This window comes from Chiloscyllium plagiosum, chromosome 6 (assembly GCF_004010195.1).
Source record: "Chiloscyllium plagiosum isolate BGI_BamShark_2017 chromosome 6, ASM401019v2, whole genome shotgun sequence".
NCBI lineage: Eukaryota > Metazoa > Chordata > Chondrichthyes > Orectolobiformes > Hemiscylliidae > Chiloscyllium > Chiloscyllium plagiosum.
Genome location: NC_057715.1, coordinates 5,792,352 through 5,805,179, shown reverse-complemented (window position 1 = coordinate 5,805,179; position 12,828 = coordinate 5,792,352). Strand labels below are relative to the sequence as shown.

Genomic DNA, 12,828 nt, shown 5'->3' with positions numbered 1-12,828 from the left:
GGCAGGATCTGTGGACAGAAATCTGAGTTAACGTTCCCCTCCTCAGAACTGATTCACAGCATCTTTCCATTTTTATTTACTAACCACTTCCCTTTGTTTTTCATTTGGTTATTTGCTTCCCCTTTCGCCACCTGATTCAGCAGCCCTGAGACAAATGATTAAATGTCCCTGACAGCCACTGTCAGGCAGGGGTTGGCAATCCTTCAGAGTGTCAAGACCGTCCTTTACAAAGATGGCGCCATCGCGACGTTTGCGCAGGCGCGGTGCGGCGGTTGCCTCTTGCGCCGGCTCTTTAGCGGTGGCGCACCCTCTCGGCTTCTTCTTCCAGAAGTTTCCAAAGCGGCGGCAGCAGCAGCAGCAGCGACGGCGACATGGCGGCCGACGGGTGAGTCGTGTGCCCGCCGTTTAAAGTCCGCTCTCGGCTCGCGAACGTAGCTCCCGTTTTTTTTGTGTGTATTTAATTTAAAAAATATATATTTTTGTTTTATTTTGACAGCGTCTTTACAGACCAGTTCATAGAGGAGTGCCCGGAAAGAGCACTGGAGGTGGGTACTTGCTGCGGCCGGGACGGGCGGTAAAGCGGTTCCCAGATGCTGCGGCCCCGTGAAGTTTCCTCGTGTGGGCCTCCCGGTCCTTGAGCATACGGGAGACCCGGCTGCAGCATGGTTACGGGGTGGGGGGTGGGGGTGGTTTAGACTGGACCAAAATGCACGAATGTGAGACCTGTGGAAACTTGCAGCTGTTCGGCCCGTCGCGCCCGTGCTGTCCTTGCGATGCAGGTAGCAGTCCGATTTCTTTCTCCTGCTCACGGGGTTGGTCTGCGAGACCTGTGTTCCTTTGTGGAAGCTGATGGTGAGCTGCTGCCTCCCAGGAACTGCAGCAGTCCATGTGGTTTAGGTTCACCCACGGTGCTCTTCCTCAGTAGTAATTTTAAAAGCCCCCCCCCCTCCCCCCGAACCAAGTTTCTGGGATGTCTGTACTCATATCTCACTGGGCTGGGGCTCACGATGAATTAACATTTCTGTTTATGTTGCCATTCGTAAAGCTTCCAAGTTTTAGGAGCATTTTCTTTCTTCGTTCGTGGACTTGAAGGCATCTCTGGCTATGCTAGGCTCTTACAGTCTTACAGCAGTAGTAGTTTGGCGCACTGACCTTTAGCAGTAGTAGTTTGGCGCACTGACCTTTAGCAGTAGTAGTTTGGCGCACTGACCTTTACACCGCTGAGGCCAAACGCCAGCTCGCAGATACCTCCTCCTACCGTCCCCTTGACCATGACCCCACCCCCACCACCAAACCATCATCTCCCAGACCATCCATAACCTCATCACCTCAGGGGACCTCCCATCCACCGCCTCCAACCTCATAGTCCCACAACCCCGCACCGCCCGTTTCTACCTCCTGCCCAAAATCCACAAACCTGACTGCCCCGGACGACCCATCGTCTCAGCCTGCTCCTGCCCAACCGAACTCATCTCCGCATACCTCGACACGGTCCTGTCCCCATTAGTCCAAGAACCCCCCACCTACGTTCGTGACACCACCCACGCCCTCCACCTACTCCAGGATTTCCGCTTCCCCGGTCCCCAACGCCTCATCTTCACCATGGACATCCAGTCCCTGTACACCTCCATCCCCCATCACGAAGGACTCAAAGCACTCCGCTTCTGCCTTTCCCGCCGTACCACCCAGTACCCTTCCACCGACACCCTCCTTCGACTGACCGAACTGGTCCTCACCCTGAACAACTTTCCTTTCCAATCCTCCCACTTTCTCCAAACAAAAGGAGTAGCCATGGGCACCCGCAGGGGCCCCAGCTATGCCTGCCTCTTCGTAGGGTATGTGGAACAATCCATCTTCCGCAAATACACTGGCCCCACCCCCCATCTCTTCCTTCGCTACATTGATGACTGTATCGGCGCTACCTCGTGCTCCCACGAGGAGGTTGAACAGCTCATCCACTACACTAACACCTTCCACCCCGACCTCAAATTCACCTGGACAGTCTCGGACTCCTCCCTCCCCTTCCTAGACCTTTCTGTTTCTATCTCAGGCGACCGAATCAACACGGACATCTACTACAAACCTACCGACTCCCACAGCTACCTGGACTACACCTCCTCCCATCCTGCCCCCTGTAAAAACGCCATCCCATTCTCCCAATTCCTTCGTCTCCGCCGCATCTGCTCCCAGGAGGACCAGTTCAAAATACGTACAACACAGATGGCCTCCTTCTTCAAGGACCGCAATTACCCCCCCCGACGTGGTCGACGGTGCCCTCCACCGCATCTCCTCCACTTCCCGCTCCTCCGCCCTTGAGCCCCGCCCCTCCAACAGCCATCAGGACAGAACCCCACTGGTCCTCACCTACCACCCCACCAATCTCCATGTACAGCGCATCATCCGCCGTCACTTCCGCCACCTCCAAACAGACCCCAGCACCAAGGATATATTTCCCTCCCCTCCCCTATCAGCTGTCCGTAGAGACCACTCCCTCCGCGACTCCCTTGTCAGATCCACACCCCCCACCGACCCAACCTCCACTCCCGGCACCTTCCCTTGCAACCGCAGGAGGTGCAACACTTGCGCCCACACCTCCCCCCTCACTTCTCTCCAAGGCCCCAAGGGAAACTTCCATATCCGCCACAGATTCACCTGCACCTCCACCCACATCATCTACTGCATCCGCTGCAACCGGTGTGGCCTCCTCTATATTGGGGAGACAGGCCGCCTACTTGCGGAGCGATTCAGAGAGCACCTCTGGGCCACCCGGACGAACCAACCCAACCAACCTGTGGCACAGCATTTCAACTCCCCCTCCCACTCCACCGAGGATATGCAGGTCATTGGACTCATCCACCGCCAAACCACAACAACCCGACGGTCGGAGGAGGAGCGTCTTATCTTGTGCTGTTCCAGCAATAAAGTTTCAACTTTGATCTCCAGCAGCTGCAGACCTCACTTTCTCCTCTTACAGTCTTGCCTGTTCTGAATTACCTTGGAGAAGGTGGCTGTTTTCTTGAATTGCGACACTACCCTCACCTGCACACCTAAACAATGTTAATTCAGTCCAGTTTGTTTGGCATGGTTCCCCCTCTGACAAAGTCACCCTGCCTATCTGACTTGATTAATTCTGGTGCTTGCATGTTGAGGTTAATTCTGTTCTTAAATATTTTCTAAAGACGTGCAGGCTCTGTTGATTAACCATGGAAAACCCTAGCTTAGAGGGATTGGGCAGGAGGGCGAGTCTGGGTGGGATGCTCTTTAGAGGGTCAGTGTGGACTCGATGGGCCGAATGCCATGCTTTCATTTGTATGATTCTGTGAAATGTTTTTATTCCACTATAGATTTGTTGGTCTGTAGTTCCCTGTTTATACTTAACAATCCTCTTGAATAATGGTAGTAAGCTACCTGTCTTCCAGCTCTCTGCTACTTCTGTGGCCAGAGAGCATTTGAAAATTAAAGCCTGCAGTTTTGAAATAACTTTCCCCAGCTCTTCAACCTAGTTTACTGTATCGAGTGCTCCCGAGGAGAAAGTGAGGTCTGCAGATGCTGGAGATCAGAGCTGAAAATGTGTTGCTGGAACAGCGCAGCAGGTCAGGCAGCATCCAGGGAACAGGAGAATCGACGTTTCGGGCATAAGCCCGAAGAAAGGCTTATGCCCGAAACGTCGATTCTCCTGTTCCCTGGATGCTGCCTGACCTGCTGCACTGTTCCAGCAACACATTTTCAGCTCTTCTCTACATCGGCAAGACCAACCATACACTAAGGGAATGTTTCGCTGTGCATCTCAACCTGGCCTGCAGGGGTCGTCCACACCTCCTTTCACCGCCCATTTTAATTTCCCTTCCCTCTCTTTCCAACATGACCATCCTTGGCCACCTCCATTGCCAACAATGAACCAAACTCCAAATTGGAGGAACAACACCTCATGTTCCACCTGGGCAGCCTACAGCCCGGAGGAGTCGCGTTAGACTTCTCCAATGTCAAATACCTGCCCCAGGGTTAGAGTTTGCAGGATGCCAAATTGAGGAACATTTGAGAGAACATCTCTAGGACACAGATGAAACAACCCACTGCCCTGTGGCTGATTACTCCAAATCCCTCTCTGACGATATGCAAATCCTGGGGCATCTCCGCTGCCAAATCCTAGCCACCCGATCACTGGGCGAAGAACACATCATCTTCTGCTGTGGGACCCTCCAACCAACTGGGTCAATGTTTATTTCATCAGTTTTCTCATCTCCCCTCCCCCACCTTATCCCATATCCAATCCTCCAACTCTGCACCACCCTCTTGAACTGTCCAACCTGTCCATCTTCCTTCCTACCTATCCACTGCACCCTCCACTCCGACCCATCACCATCACCCCCCCTCCCCCTCCCCAATCTTCATCCACCTATCGTATTCCAAGCTATGTTCCTTCTTGGGGCCCACCATATTTCTGATGAAGACCTTAAACTCGAAACGTCGATTCTCCTGCTCTTTGGATGTTACCCGACCAGCTGTTCTTTTCCAGCGCCACCATTTTTGATTCTGCTCCATCATCAAGCCAAGTGTACACACTGGTTCAGTGAAGAGTCCAGGAATTTCTTCATACGGATTAATTTCATTTTAATTTCTTTACTGTGGCCACACTGAAAAAGGGTTCCCAGGCTGGCCAGAGCCTCTACAACTGGAAAGAATAGTGAGTTAGGGTAAAAGAATTGGCAAGAGTGAGGAAAAGGAGGATTTAGCTGAAAATTCCATGCAAATGAAGTTGTCTCTTTTTTAGTGCTGGATAACTCATAAATTCGAAAGGTTTGGCACAAGAAAAGCACAACAGATCAGACAGCATCTAAGGAGCAGGCAAATCAACATTTTGGTCATAAGCCCTTCATCAGGAATGACTGTGATCTCCAGCATCTGCAGACCTCACTTTCTCCTAACTAATAATAAGTATTGTTATTGTAATTTTATTTTCCAAGTCAATGCAATAGTTTCTTGAGTAACGATCTATCCAATGAAAAGGGTATGGCAAGATGAGACAGATGGTCGCAACAGTGGACTCTTTTAGAAGGATAAATGTTCCATGGTGGTATATAATTGATAGTGTTCTGGAAATGCAGCCTTGAGTTATATTTCTACTTCAGACTGTAAAGAAGTGGAAGAATTAGTTATAATTCATAAAAAAGGAATGAGTTGGATATTTAGATTATTGAGCATGGTTTTTTGGTGTTTAGGTTGAGGATGATACCAGGTTTTTGAAGAAGCATAGTAGAAATAGTGAGAAGTGGTTAGATATTACAATATAGATTTTAGGATTTTGGGAAATTATGCTTTTTCGTTTGTTGCGGAAGTGATAAATGCAGTAGTAAGATGCAATTTAAGGTCAAAGGTGCATGAAGTTTAGAAAATTTGTAGAATGCTAGCACTATTAAGAAGAATAGACTTTATAACATTTGAGGAAATTTTGGCTTCAATTCAACTTGCTGTGTCCATCCTGAACACACAATAACACACACAACCTGAACATTTGATTGTGTATGCTCTGAAGGTGTTTACTTCTCCAACATTCAATATTTTGCACATTCAACTCCCTTGTTAAAGATTCATGCCTCCGCACCCCCCCCCCCCAAATAAATTTCAAAAAAAGTTCTTCCTCAGTTCATCTAAAGTTATTTACTAGGTACTGCACTACAGCAAATTCCCCATATCCAGAATCTGGTAATGAAATTCATAGCTGAAAATGTGTTGCTGGAAAAACGCAGCAGGTCAGGCAGCATCCAAGGAACAGGAGAATCGACGTTTCGGGCATAAGCCCTTCTTCAGGATTCCTGAAGAAGGGCTTATGCCCGAAACGTTGATTCTCCAGTTCCTTGGATGCTGCCTGACCTGCTGCGCTTTTCCAGCAACACATTTTCAGCTCTGATCTCCAGCATCTGCAGAACTCACTTTCTCCTCCTAATGAAATTCATATACAGCTTTGATTGAAGCAAACTATTTGCAATCTGTCTTGCTGAGTTTGTATGTCATGGCAAAAAATGCAAATCATTATTACATTATTACATATTGGCTAGATTTTGCTTTTGTTGTGGAATCAAAAGACCACTATTAAACATTCATTTAACAGCATTATTGAAAAATAAGGACAATGTGTTTTAAAACACATTTTAAGAAAATTTTGCATTTATTCTTCAATAGAATGTAGTCATATTACTATTAAATATTAATATATAAATTAGTCTTTTTTTCAAAAAGTGCTGCATGCTTTACATTTTAACCCCACCAATGGGTTGCTTATGTTTGTTTCATGCTTTTAAACATTAAAAATGTTCCTGGAAAGTTGTTCTGAGCAGCTGCTGCTGTAATATGTATATCTGCAAGGCCCACAGCTATAACAAATGAGTTGGTGTGAAATGCTAACTTGGAAAAAGGAAAATTAATTTTGCCTATTAATGTTAATAGAAATAACATTGCCAGTATTCATTTTTCTAAACTTTACAGTTTTGTGAATTTTTTTGTTTTGTTCATCGAACTTGGAATATGCCATTTTAGAATTGTCCTTTGTAGTATTGTTTCAGTAGGGTTGCTAAGTTACGCTGTTTATGACCATACTTTTTATTCTTCCAGGAGATCACTGCTGCAGTAGAACAGGATTTGGACAAAGCAGAATATTATTGCCAAAGAGCCTATGCACACATATTACTTAAGAATTACGAAGGTAAGTTCAACAGCACTAAGATTTTGATTGTACTCCTTTTGCCAGGGTTTTGGCAGATTTTTTTTGAATTAATAAAAGACACTGATTTGTATTCATTTTAGGGTCTGTATTTTGCATCCTGACTACCTTTGCCTTTTCAGTTGGTAATTTTAGTGAGATTTTATGGCTGTTTGTTCCCAATGATCACATTAAGATACTGTCTTATTAAATCCTGCTTTATTGTCTTGAATATCTTTGGCCTAATTTATAGCTGGACATTCCACCCTTTTTTCCTGGGAAAGCAAAGATTTGGAGCAATGTCAAGTGGATGGACACTAGACGTCTTGGCATTCTGCTTCTTTCCCTGTTTCCTGTTTCTCTGTGCAAACAGGAATATTATTTCCTTCGATTTCTTTCGTGCAATAGAAATAGCCAATCAGTGTCATGTCAGTGATGAAGTTCTGAGGGCTGCAAACCTGGAAAAATTGTTACATCGCTTGTGGATTTAAAATCATACTTTGTATGTAAAGTTGAGTTCTTTAATGTAATCATGGTGAGATTTGAAGAAGGTAATGCAACTGGTACTTTTATGGACTTGCAAAAGAGATTTGATGAGGTGGCAAAAATATTTGTTGAGCCAAATGTTTAGAGACAGGAAAGAGGAGAGTGATGCGAGCAGTTCTGTGCCAAACCTTAAGATAGATACATTGGTCTTAGAGGATGTGTAATCCAGGTTTACTAGAATTATATCTGGATTCATGGGTCAAATTAAATGGAGGTTGGACAAACTAGTATCATACTCCATGGAGTTTTGACAGCCAAAGCATGATTTGATGAAAGCTCTCAAAATATTGAGGGAATGGGCAGGGCAGAAAGAAATAAACTTTTTTTTCTCTACGAAAGCTGTATTCTAGCATTGAGGCCATAATCTGAAAGTCAGTTCTAGACATTTTAAGAGTGAAATGAGGAAATACTACACACAAACAATAGGTAGAAGTTTGGAATTCTCTTCTGCAAAAGACAATTGATGCTGGTTTAGTTGAAAATTTAAAACTGAGACATAACGAATGGAGGATCACCTCAACTTGAACAGCTTTTATGGTGGCACAGTGGTTAGCACTGCTGCCTTACAGCACCAGGGACCTGGGTTCGATTCTGAGCTTGGGTGACTGTGGAGTTTGCATGTTCTTCCCTTGCGTGGGTTTCCACTGGGTGCTCTGGTTTCCTCCCAAAGTCCAAAGATGGGCAAGTTACGTGGTTTAGCCATGGGGTAAAACCCCATACAGGGTTAAAGGGATAGAGTGAGGAATGGATGTGTGGACCAGTCCTCCCTTGTTGGAGACCTATCTAACACATAACAAGATAGTTGTGGCTGTCACAGGTTAACTATTAGCAATATCAGAACATCTCTGCAAGGCTTCCTCCGAGTAATGCCCTAGGCCCAATTTTCTTTAGGTGGTTCATTGATCTTCCCTTCTTCATGTCAGTAATGAGGATAGTCACTAATGATTGCATGGTGTTTGCAGTTGTGACACTAGAGATACCGGGAATGCATAGGAATTTGTGGGCAACATCCAGACCTGGGTTGATGAGTGGCAAATAACATTTCTGCAGAAATGCCAGGCAATGACCATCTCCGACGAGAGAATTTAACTATTGATCCTTGACATTCATTGGCATTACTGTCACTGAATCCTTCGTGTCAACACAGACGTGAAATTGAACCAGAGCAGTCATATAAAATCTTACCATAACAGCAGGTCAAAGACCAGGGATATAGATGTCGTAGTGTTTAACTGACCTCTTGATTCTCTATTGGCTGCCACAAAATGGGGCACAAGACAAGAGTGTGATGGAATACTCAGCACTTTCCTGGGTAATTGCAGCTCTCACAGCCCTTAAACTTGACACCCTCAAGTATAAAGCAACCAGCTTGATTTGCCCAGCATTCACCATTTACTCTTTTCTCCACAATACAAAGTGGTGGCATTGTGTACCATCTAAAAGATGCACTGCAAGAACTTAGCAAAGCTCCTGCAACAGCACTTTCCAAATCTATAACCTTCAACTCCTAGAGGAGCAAGGCTGGGAAATGTGTGGGTTGAAACGATTTTGTTGTTCCTTTACTGTTGCTGAGTAAAAATTCTGGAACTGCCTTCATGACAACTGTGGGTAATACTGCAATGCTTCAGGAAGACCCTGCACCACCACCTTTTGTTGGTGGTCTCTAAATGTTGGCCTAACCAGTGGCAGTCACATCTCATACCTTGTTTCTATCTCTCCCATACTGTCTGCAGCAGCATCTCCAATCACTTGTTCCCTTGCTTCTAATCTTTCACTCCTCCAGATACATGTTTGTCTTTTCAGAATTCCTCTAACTGTTTTGGTTTCTTTCAAAGCCTGACAGTTTTGTTTTGACGGCAAGTTTTCTCGTAGCACCTGTATTTTGTACCCTAACCAGGTTTTCTCTTTAGGACATCTGGAACCATGGTGGTGAATGTTCATTTGGCTTTTACATTTGCCCAGTAATTGATGCTCCTGGACTCTATTTGAATCCCCACATCTTCAACTTTACCGGTCTTTCTGGTTTAAAATTGCCGTTTAGTTGCTTAAGCTATAACTTCTGATATCCTTCTTGTATGAAGGTAGACATGTTTTGTTTGTTGACTTTGTCCTAATTTGCTTTGGGAAAATGTCAGCAGTCCACAAATCCTATCCAGTAACGTCAGATTTGAGGGGGGGAAAAAAAGCCAGGATGAAGAACTTTTTGGATATCTATCATGCGTCATGAAGGCAGTTGGAGGGATTTAAATTAATTTAATAAATCAGGATTATAAACCTAGACTTGGTAAAAGTGAGCATGATAAGTCAGCATTGACCATCGGAGGAAAAAACTTATCTGGTTTACTCCTATCCTTTTTGAAAGGCCTTGTCTGGTTTATGTTACTTCAAATCTACTGCAGTATAGTTTATCCTTAACTGTCCTCTGAAATGGCCTAGCAAGCTACTTCAAGAGCATTAAGGATGGGCAACAAGTGCATGTCTTCCTGGTGGCACCCACATCCCATGAAATCATTAAAGAGTAAGATGAGTTCATTCTTTGCTATTTGTGAGGCATTATGTGCTTGGTTTGTTTGGTTATCTGGAATGTTCATCGAGAAATGTTCCTGCTAATCCTCTTGAAGATCCTGGTCTGATAATAGTTGCACATCAAGCAGTGTTGTGTTGGTTTTGATATCATAATGTGCCATACTGTGTCATTTTAAACCATCAGATTATTTCCTTTACAAACTTAAGACAAAGTGTAGGAATCTTGAAAGAGTTGTTGCAAGAAGAAAATGAATTTGAAGCATAAGTTCATTTCTAAATCAGGACCATCTCTTATGCACCTTAATGACCATGGATAATAGTTGCTCATTATTAAATCATAGATTTAGTCGATGAAGTCAATTATAAAATGAAAAACATGTTTTTAATTTGATTAAATATTACTCTCTTGCTTTATAGAGGTTGTAGAAGATGCCAACAAAGCCCTCAAGTTGAAACCCCACTGTGCTTTAGCTTATCTCAGAAAAGGGTGAGTATATTTATTGTTTGCTTATTTGTGATTGATTAGTGCCTATTTGTTTTCTGTTTACATGTAATGAGCTGGAAACATGTCTTTGTTTTCTTCAAGAAATAATAACAGCGGTGATTTCATGCTCAGGATTAACTTTTCTAAGTACACATGAGATATAGAAATCAGAAAATTTGATCCAAGAATCAGAATTGTAACTGTTTGTTTGAGAAAGAAATTGATGTTGCCATTTAAACTTGCACAATAAATCTGAAGTCATCCAGAATCCTGACCATTGGGAGTGTTAGACTTTGGATTTTGGATCTGCATTCTGTTTAATGCCAGAGTATGGTACAGTCTGGTTGTACCATTATCAAAAATGTCTTGTGTTGGTCAATTCCAGTTTCCAAACAACCAGATTTTGGATGTCCAACCTGTAATGAGCTGAGCAAAAAAAACTAAAGTTGGTTAGAAAACACCAAACCTTGGGAACAGTGGTTAAAGCACATCTTTTTTTAATTATTACATAATCTACTTAATGGTTTTTGCTTTAAAATTTTCATGAACTAAAATTAATTTTCCTTTGTTGCATTTTTAAGCATTTGGTTCTGTTAAGAGGATTCTAGAGAGACAATCTGAAGAGTAGGTGGTGGATTCTTGAGGCATTCATTAATACTTGATTAAGTCAATGTGATCATCTCTTTCCAATTACTGTTAATAAAACATTTAAAAGTATAAGACCAGGTATGATAAAGTGGCTTCCACACTATCGAACTAATGTCTTTTGTTCCATGTATTCCTAACGTGAGTTGGCAGATTTGGAAACATTGTATGAATGGATAGGGTAGAGACAGTTGGGTCATAGTCTATTTAGTAATGGTTCAGGAGAGGTAAATGACCCCTCCTATGCTGTGTTTCAAAGTTGCACAAACTTCCTAAAGAAACTTCATTTCATCTTATCAGAAAAAGCAATTCCTAATCCTGAGCAGACCCAGGAGGAAACTTCCACGTTCACCTTATCAAGATTGTTCAGAATCTTAAACAGTTCAATGAAGGCACCCCTTTTTCTAAACTCGAGTAGAAACAAGCCCATCTTGACAACCAATCCTCGTTATCCCAATCACTCCAAGTATCAATATAATAAACCACCTCTGAATCACTTGAAATGCATTTACAATATTCCTTAAATCAGGAAATCAATTCTATGTATAGTATTTGAATTGTGGTCTCACCAATGCTCCACCTAAAAGATTATGGCAGTTGTTCCAAACCTAGTTTCATAACTCATGTTTTAAATTATAACTTCTAGTTGCAGGAATTAAATTGTTGAATGAGATGATTGGATGCATCCAATTGAGAAACCAAAACACAAATTCTAAAATTTTTGAGTTACTTAGAGTGAAGAGGTAACCAGTGTTGATCTAGCAAGATTAGAGGTTGAGATGCAAAATATTTGAACAGTGAATGACCTTTTCTTGAACTCAAAGGTATGGCCAACAACTCTCAATTTTTCTTCTTGGGTGGCACAGTGGCTGTGGTTAGCACTTCTCCCTCACAGCGCCAGGGATCTGGGTTCCCTGGGTTTGTGCAGACTTCACACAGAGAGACATTCTTGCCGTGTCTGCGTGGGTTTCTTGAGTCCTCTAGTTTCCTCCCACAGTCCAAAGATATGCAAGTGAGGTGGATTGGTCATGCTAAATTACCCATGGTGTCTAGGGATGTGCCAACCTGGTGGATTATTCAAGGGAAATGTAGGGTTACAAGGATGGCGTGGATTTGGGCAGGATGCTCTTTGGAGGGTCAATGTGGACTCGATGGACCCAAGGGTCTCTTCCCACGCTAGGGATTCTATGATTGCTGGCTGAACTAGGAATTATTGCCCATCCTAATTGTCTTTGAGAAGTTGATGGTGAGCTGCTTCTCGAACTGCTATGGATGCTGCTAGGGAGGAAATTTCAGGTTTTTTGACCCAGTGGCACTAAAGGTACGGCTACATATTTAATAGGGTAAAAACAATGACTGCAGATGCTGGAAACCAGATTCTGGATCAATGGTGCTGGAAGAGCACAGCAATTCAGGCAGCATCCGATGAGCAGCAAAATCGACGTTTCGGGCAAAAGCCCTTCATCAGGAATAAAGACAGAGAGCCTGAAGCGTGGAGAGATAAGCTGGTGGGGGTGGGGAGAAAGTAGCGCAGAGTACAATAGGTTAGTGGGGGAGGAGATGAAGGTGATAGGTCAGGGAGTAGAGGGTGGAGTGGATAGGTGGAAAAGGAGCGAGGCAGGTAGGACAAGTCCAGACAAGTCATGGGGACAGTGCAGGCTGGAAGTTTGAAACTGGGATGAGGTGGGGGAAGGGGAAATGAGGAAACTGTTGAAGTCCACATTGATGCCCTGGGGTTGAAGTGTTCCGAGGCGGAAGATGAGGCGTTCTTCCTCCAGGTGTCTGGTGGTGAGGGAGCGGCGGTGAAGGAGGCCCAGGACCTCCATGTCCTCGGCAGAGTGGGAGGGGGAGTTGAAATGTTGGGCCACAGGGCGGTGTGGTTAATTGGTGCGGGTGTCCCGGAGATGTCCCCTAAAGCGCTCTGCTAGGA

At 44.2% G+C, this 12,828-nt stretch overlaps 1 protein-coding gene across 4 annotated transcripts in view; it reads left to right on the top strand.

The window, feature by feature from the left end:
- The first annotated feature begins 297 nt into the window (after positions 1-297).
- Positions 298-12,828, top strand: part of sugt1 (SGT1 homolog, MIS12 kinetochore complex assembly cochaperone) — a 79,683-nt gene continuing 67,152 nt past the window's right edge. For 3 of the 4 annotated variants that reach the window (XM_043691172.1, XM_043691171.1, XM_043691169.1), the window contains exons 1-4: positions 298-385; positions 497-545; positions 6,610-6,700; positions 10,187-10,256. In XM_043691172.1, coding sequence (XP_043547107.1) covers positions 372-385; positions 497-545; positions 6,610-6,700; positions 10,187-10,256 — 224 coding nt within the window. In that variant the 5' untranslated portion in view covers positions 298-371. The remainder of the gene's footprint in view (positions 386-496; positions 546-6,609; positions 6,701-10,186; positions 10,257-12,828) is intronic. The other variant, XM_043691170.1, reaches the window with a different exon arrangement.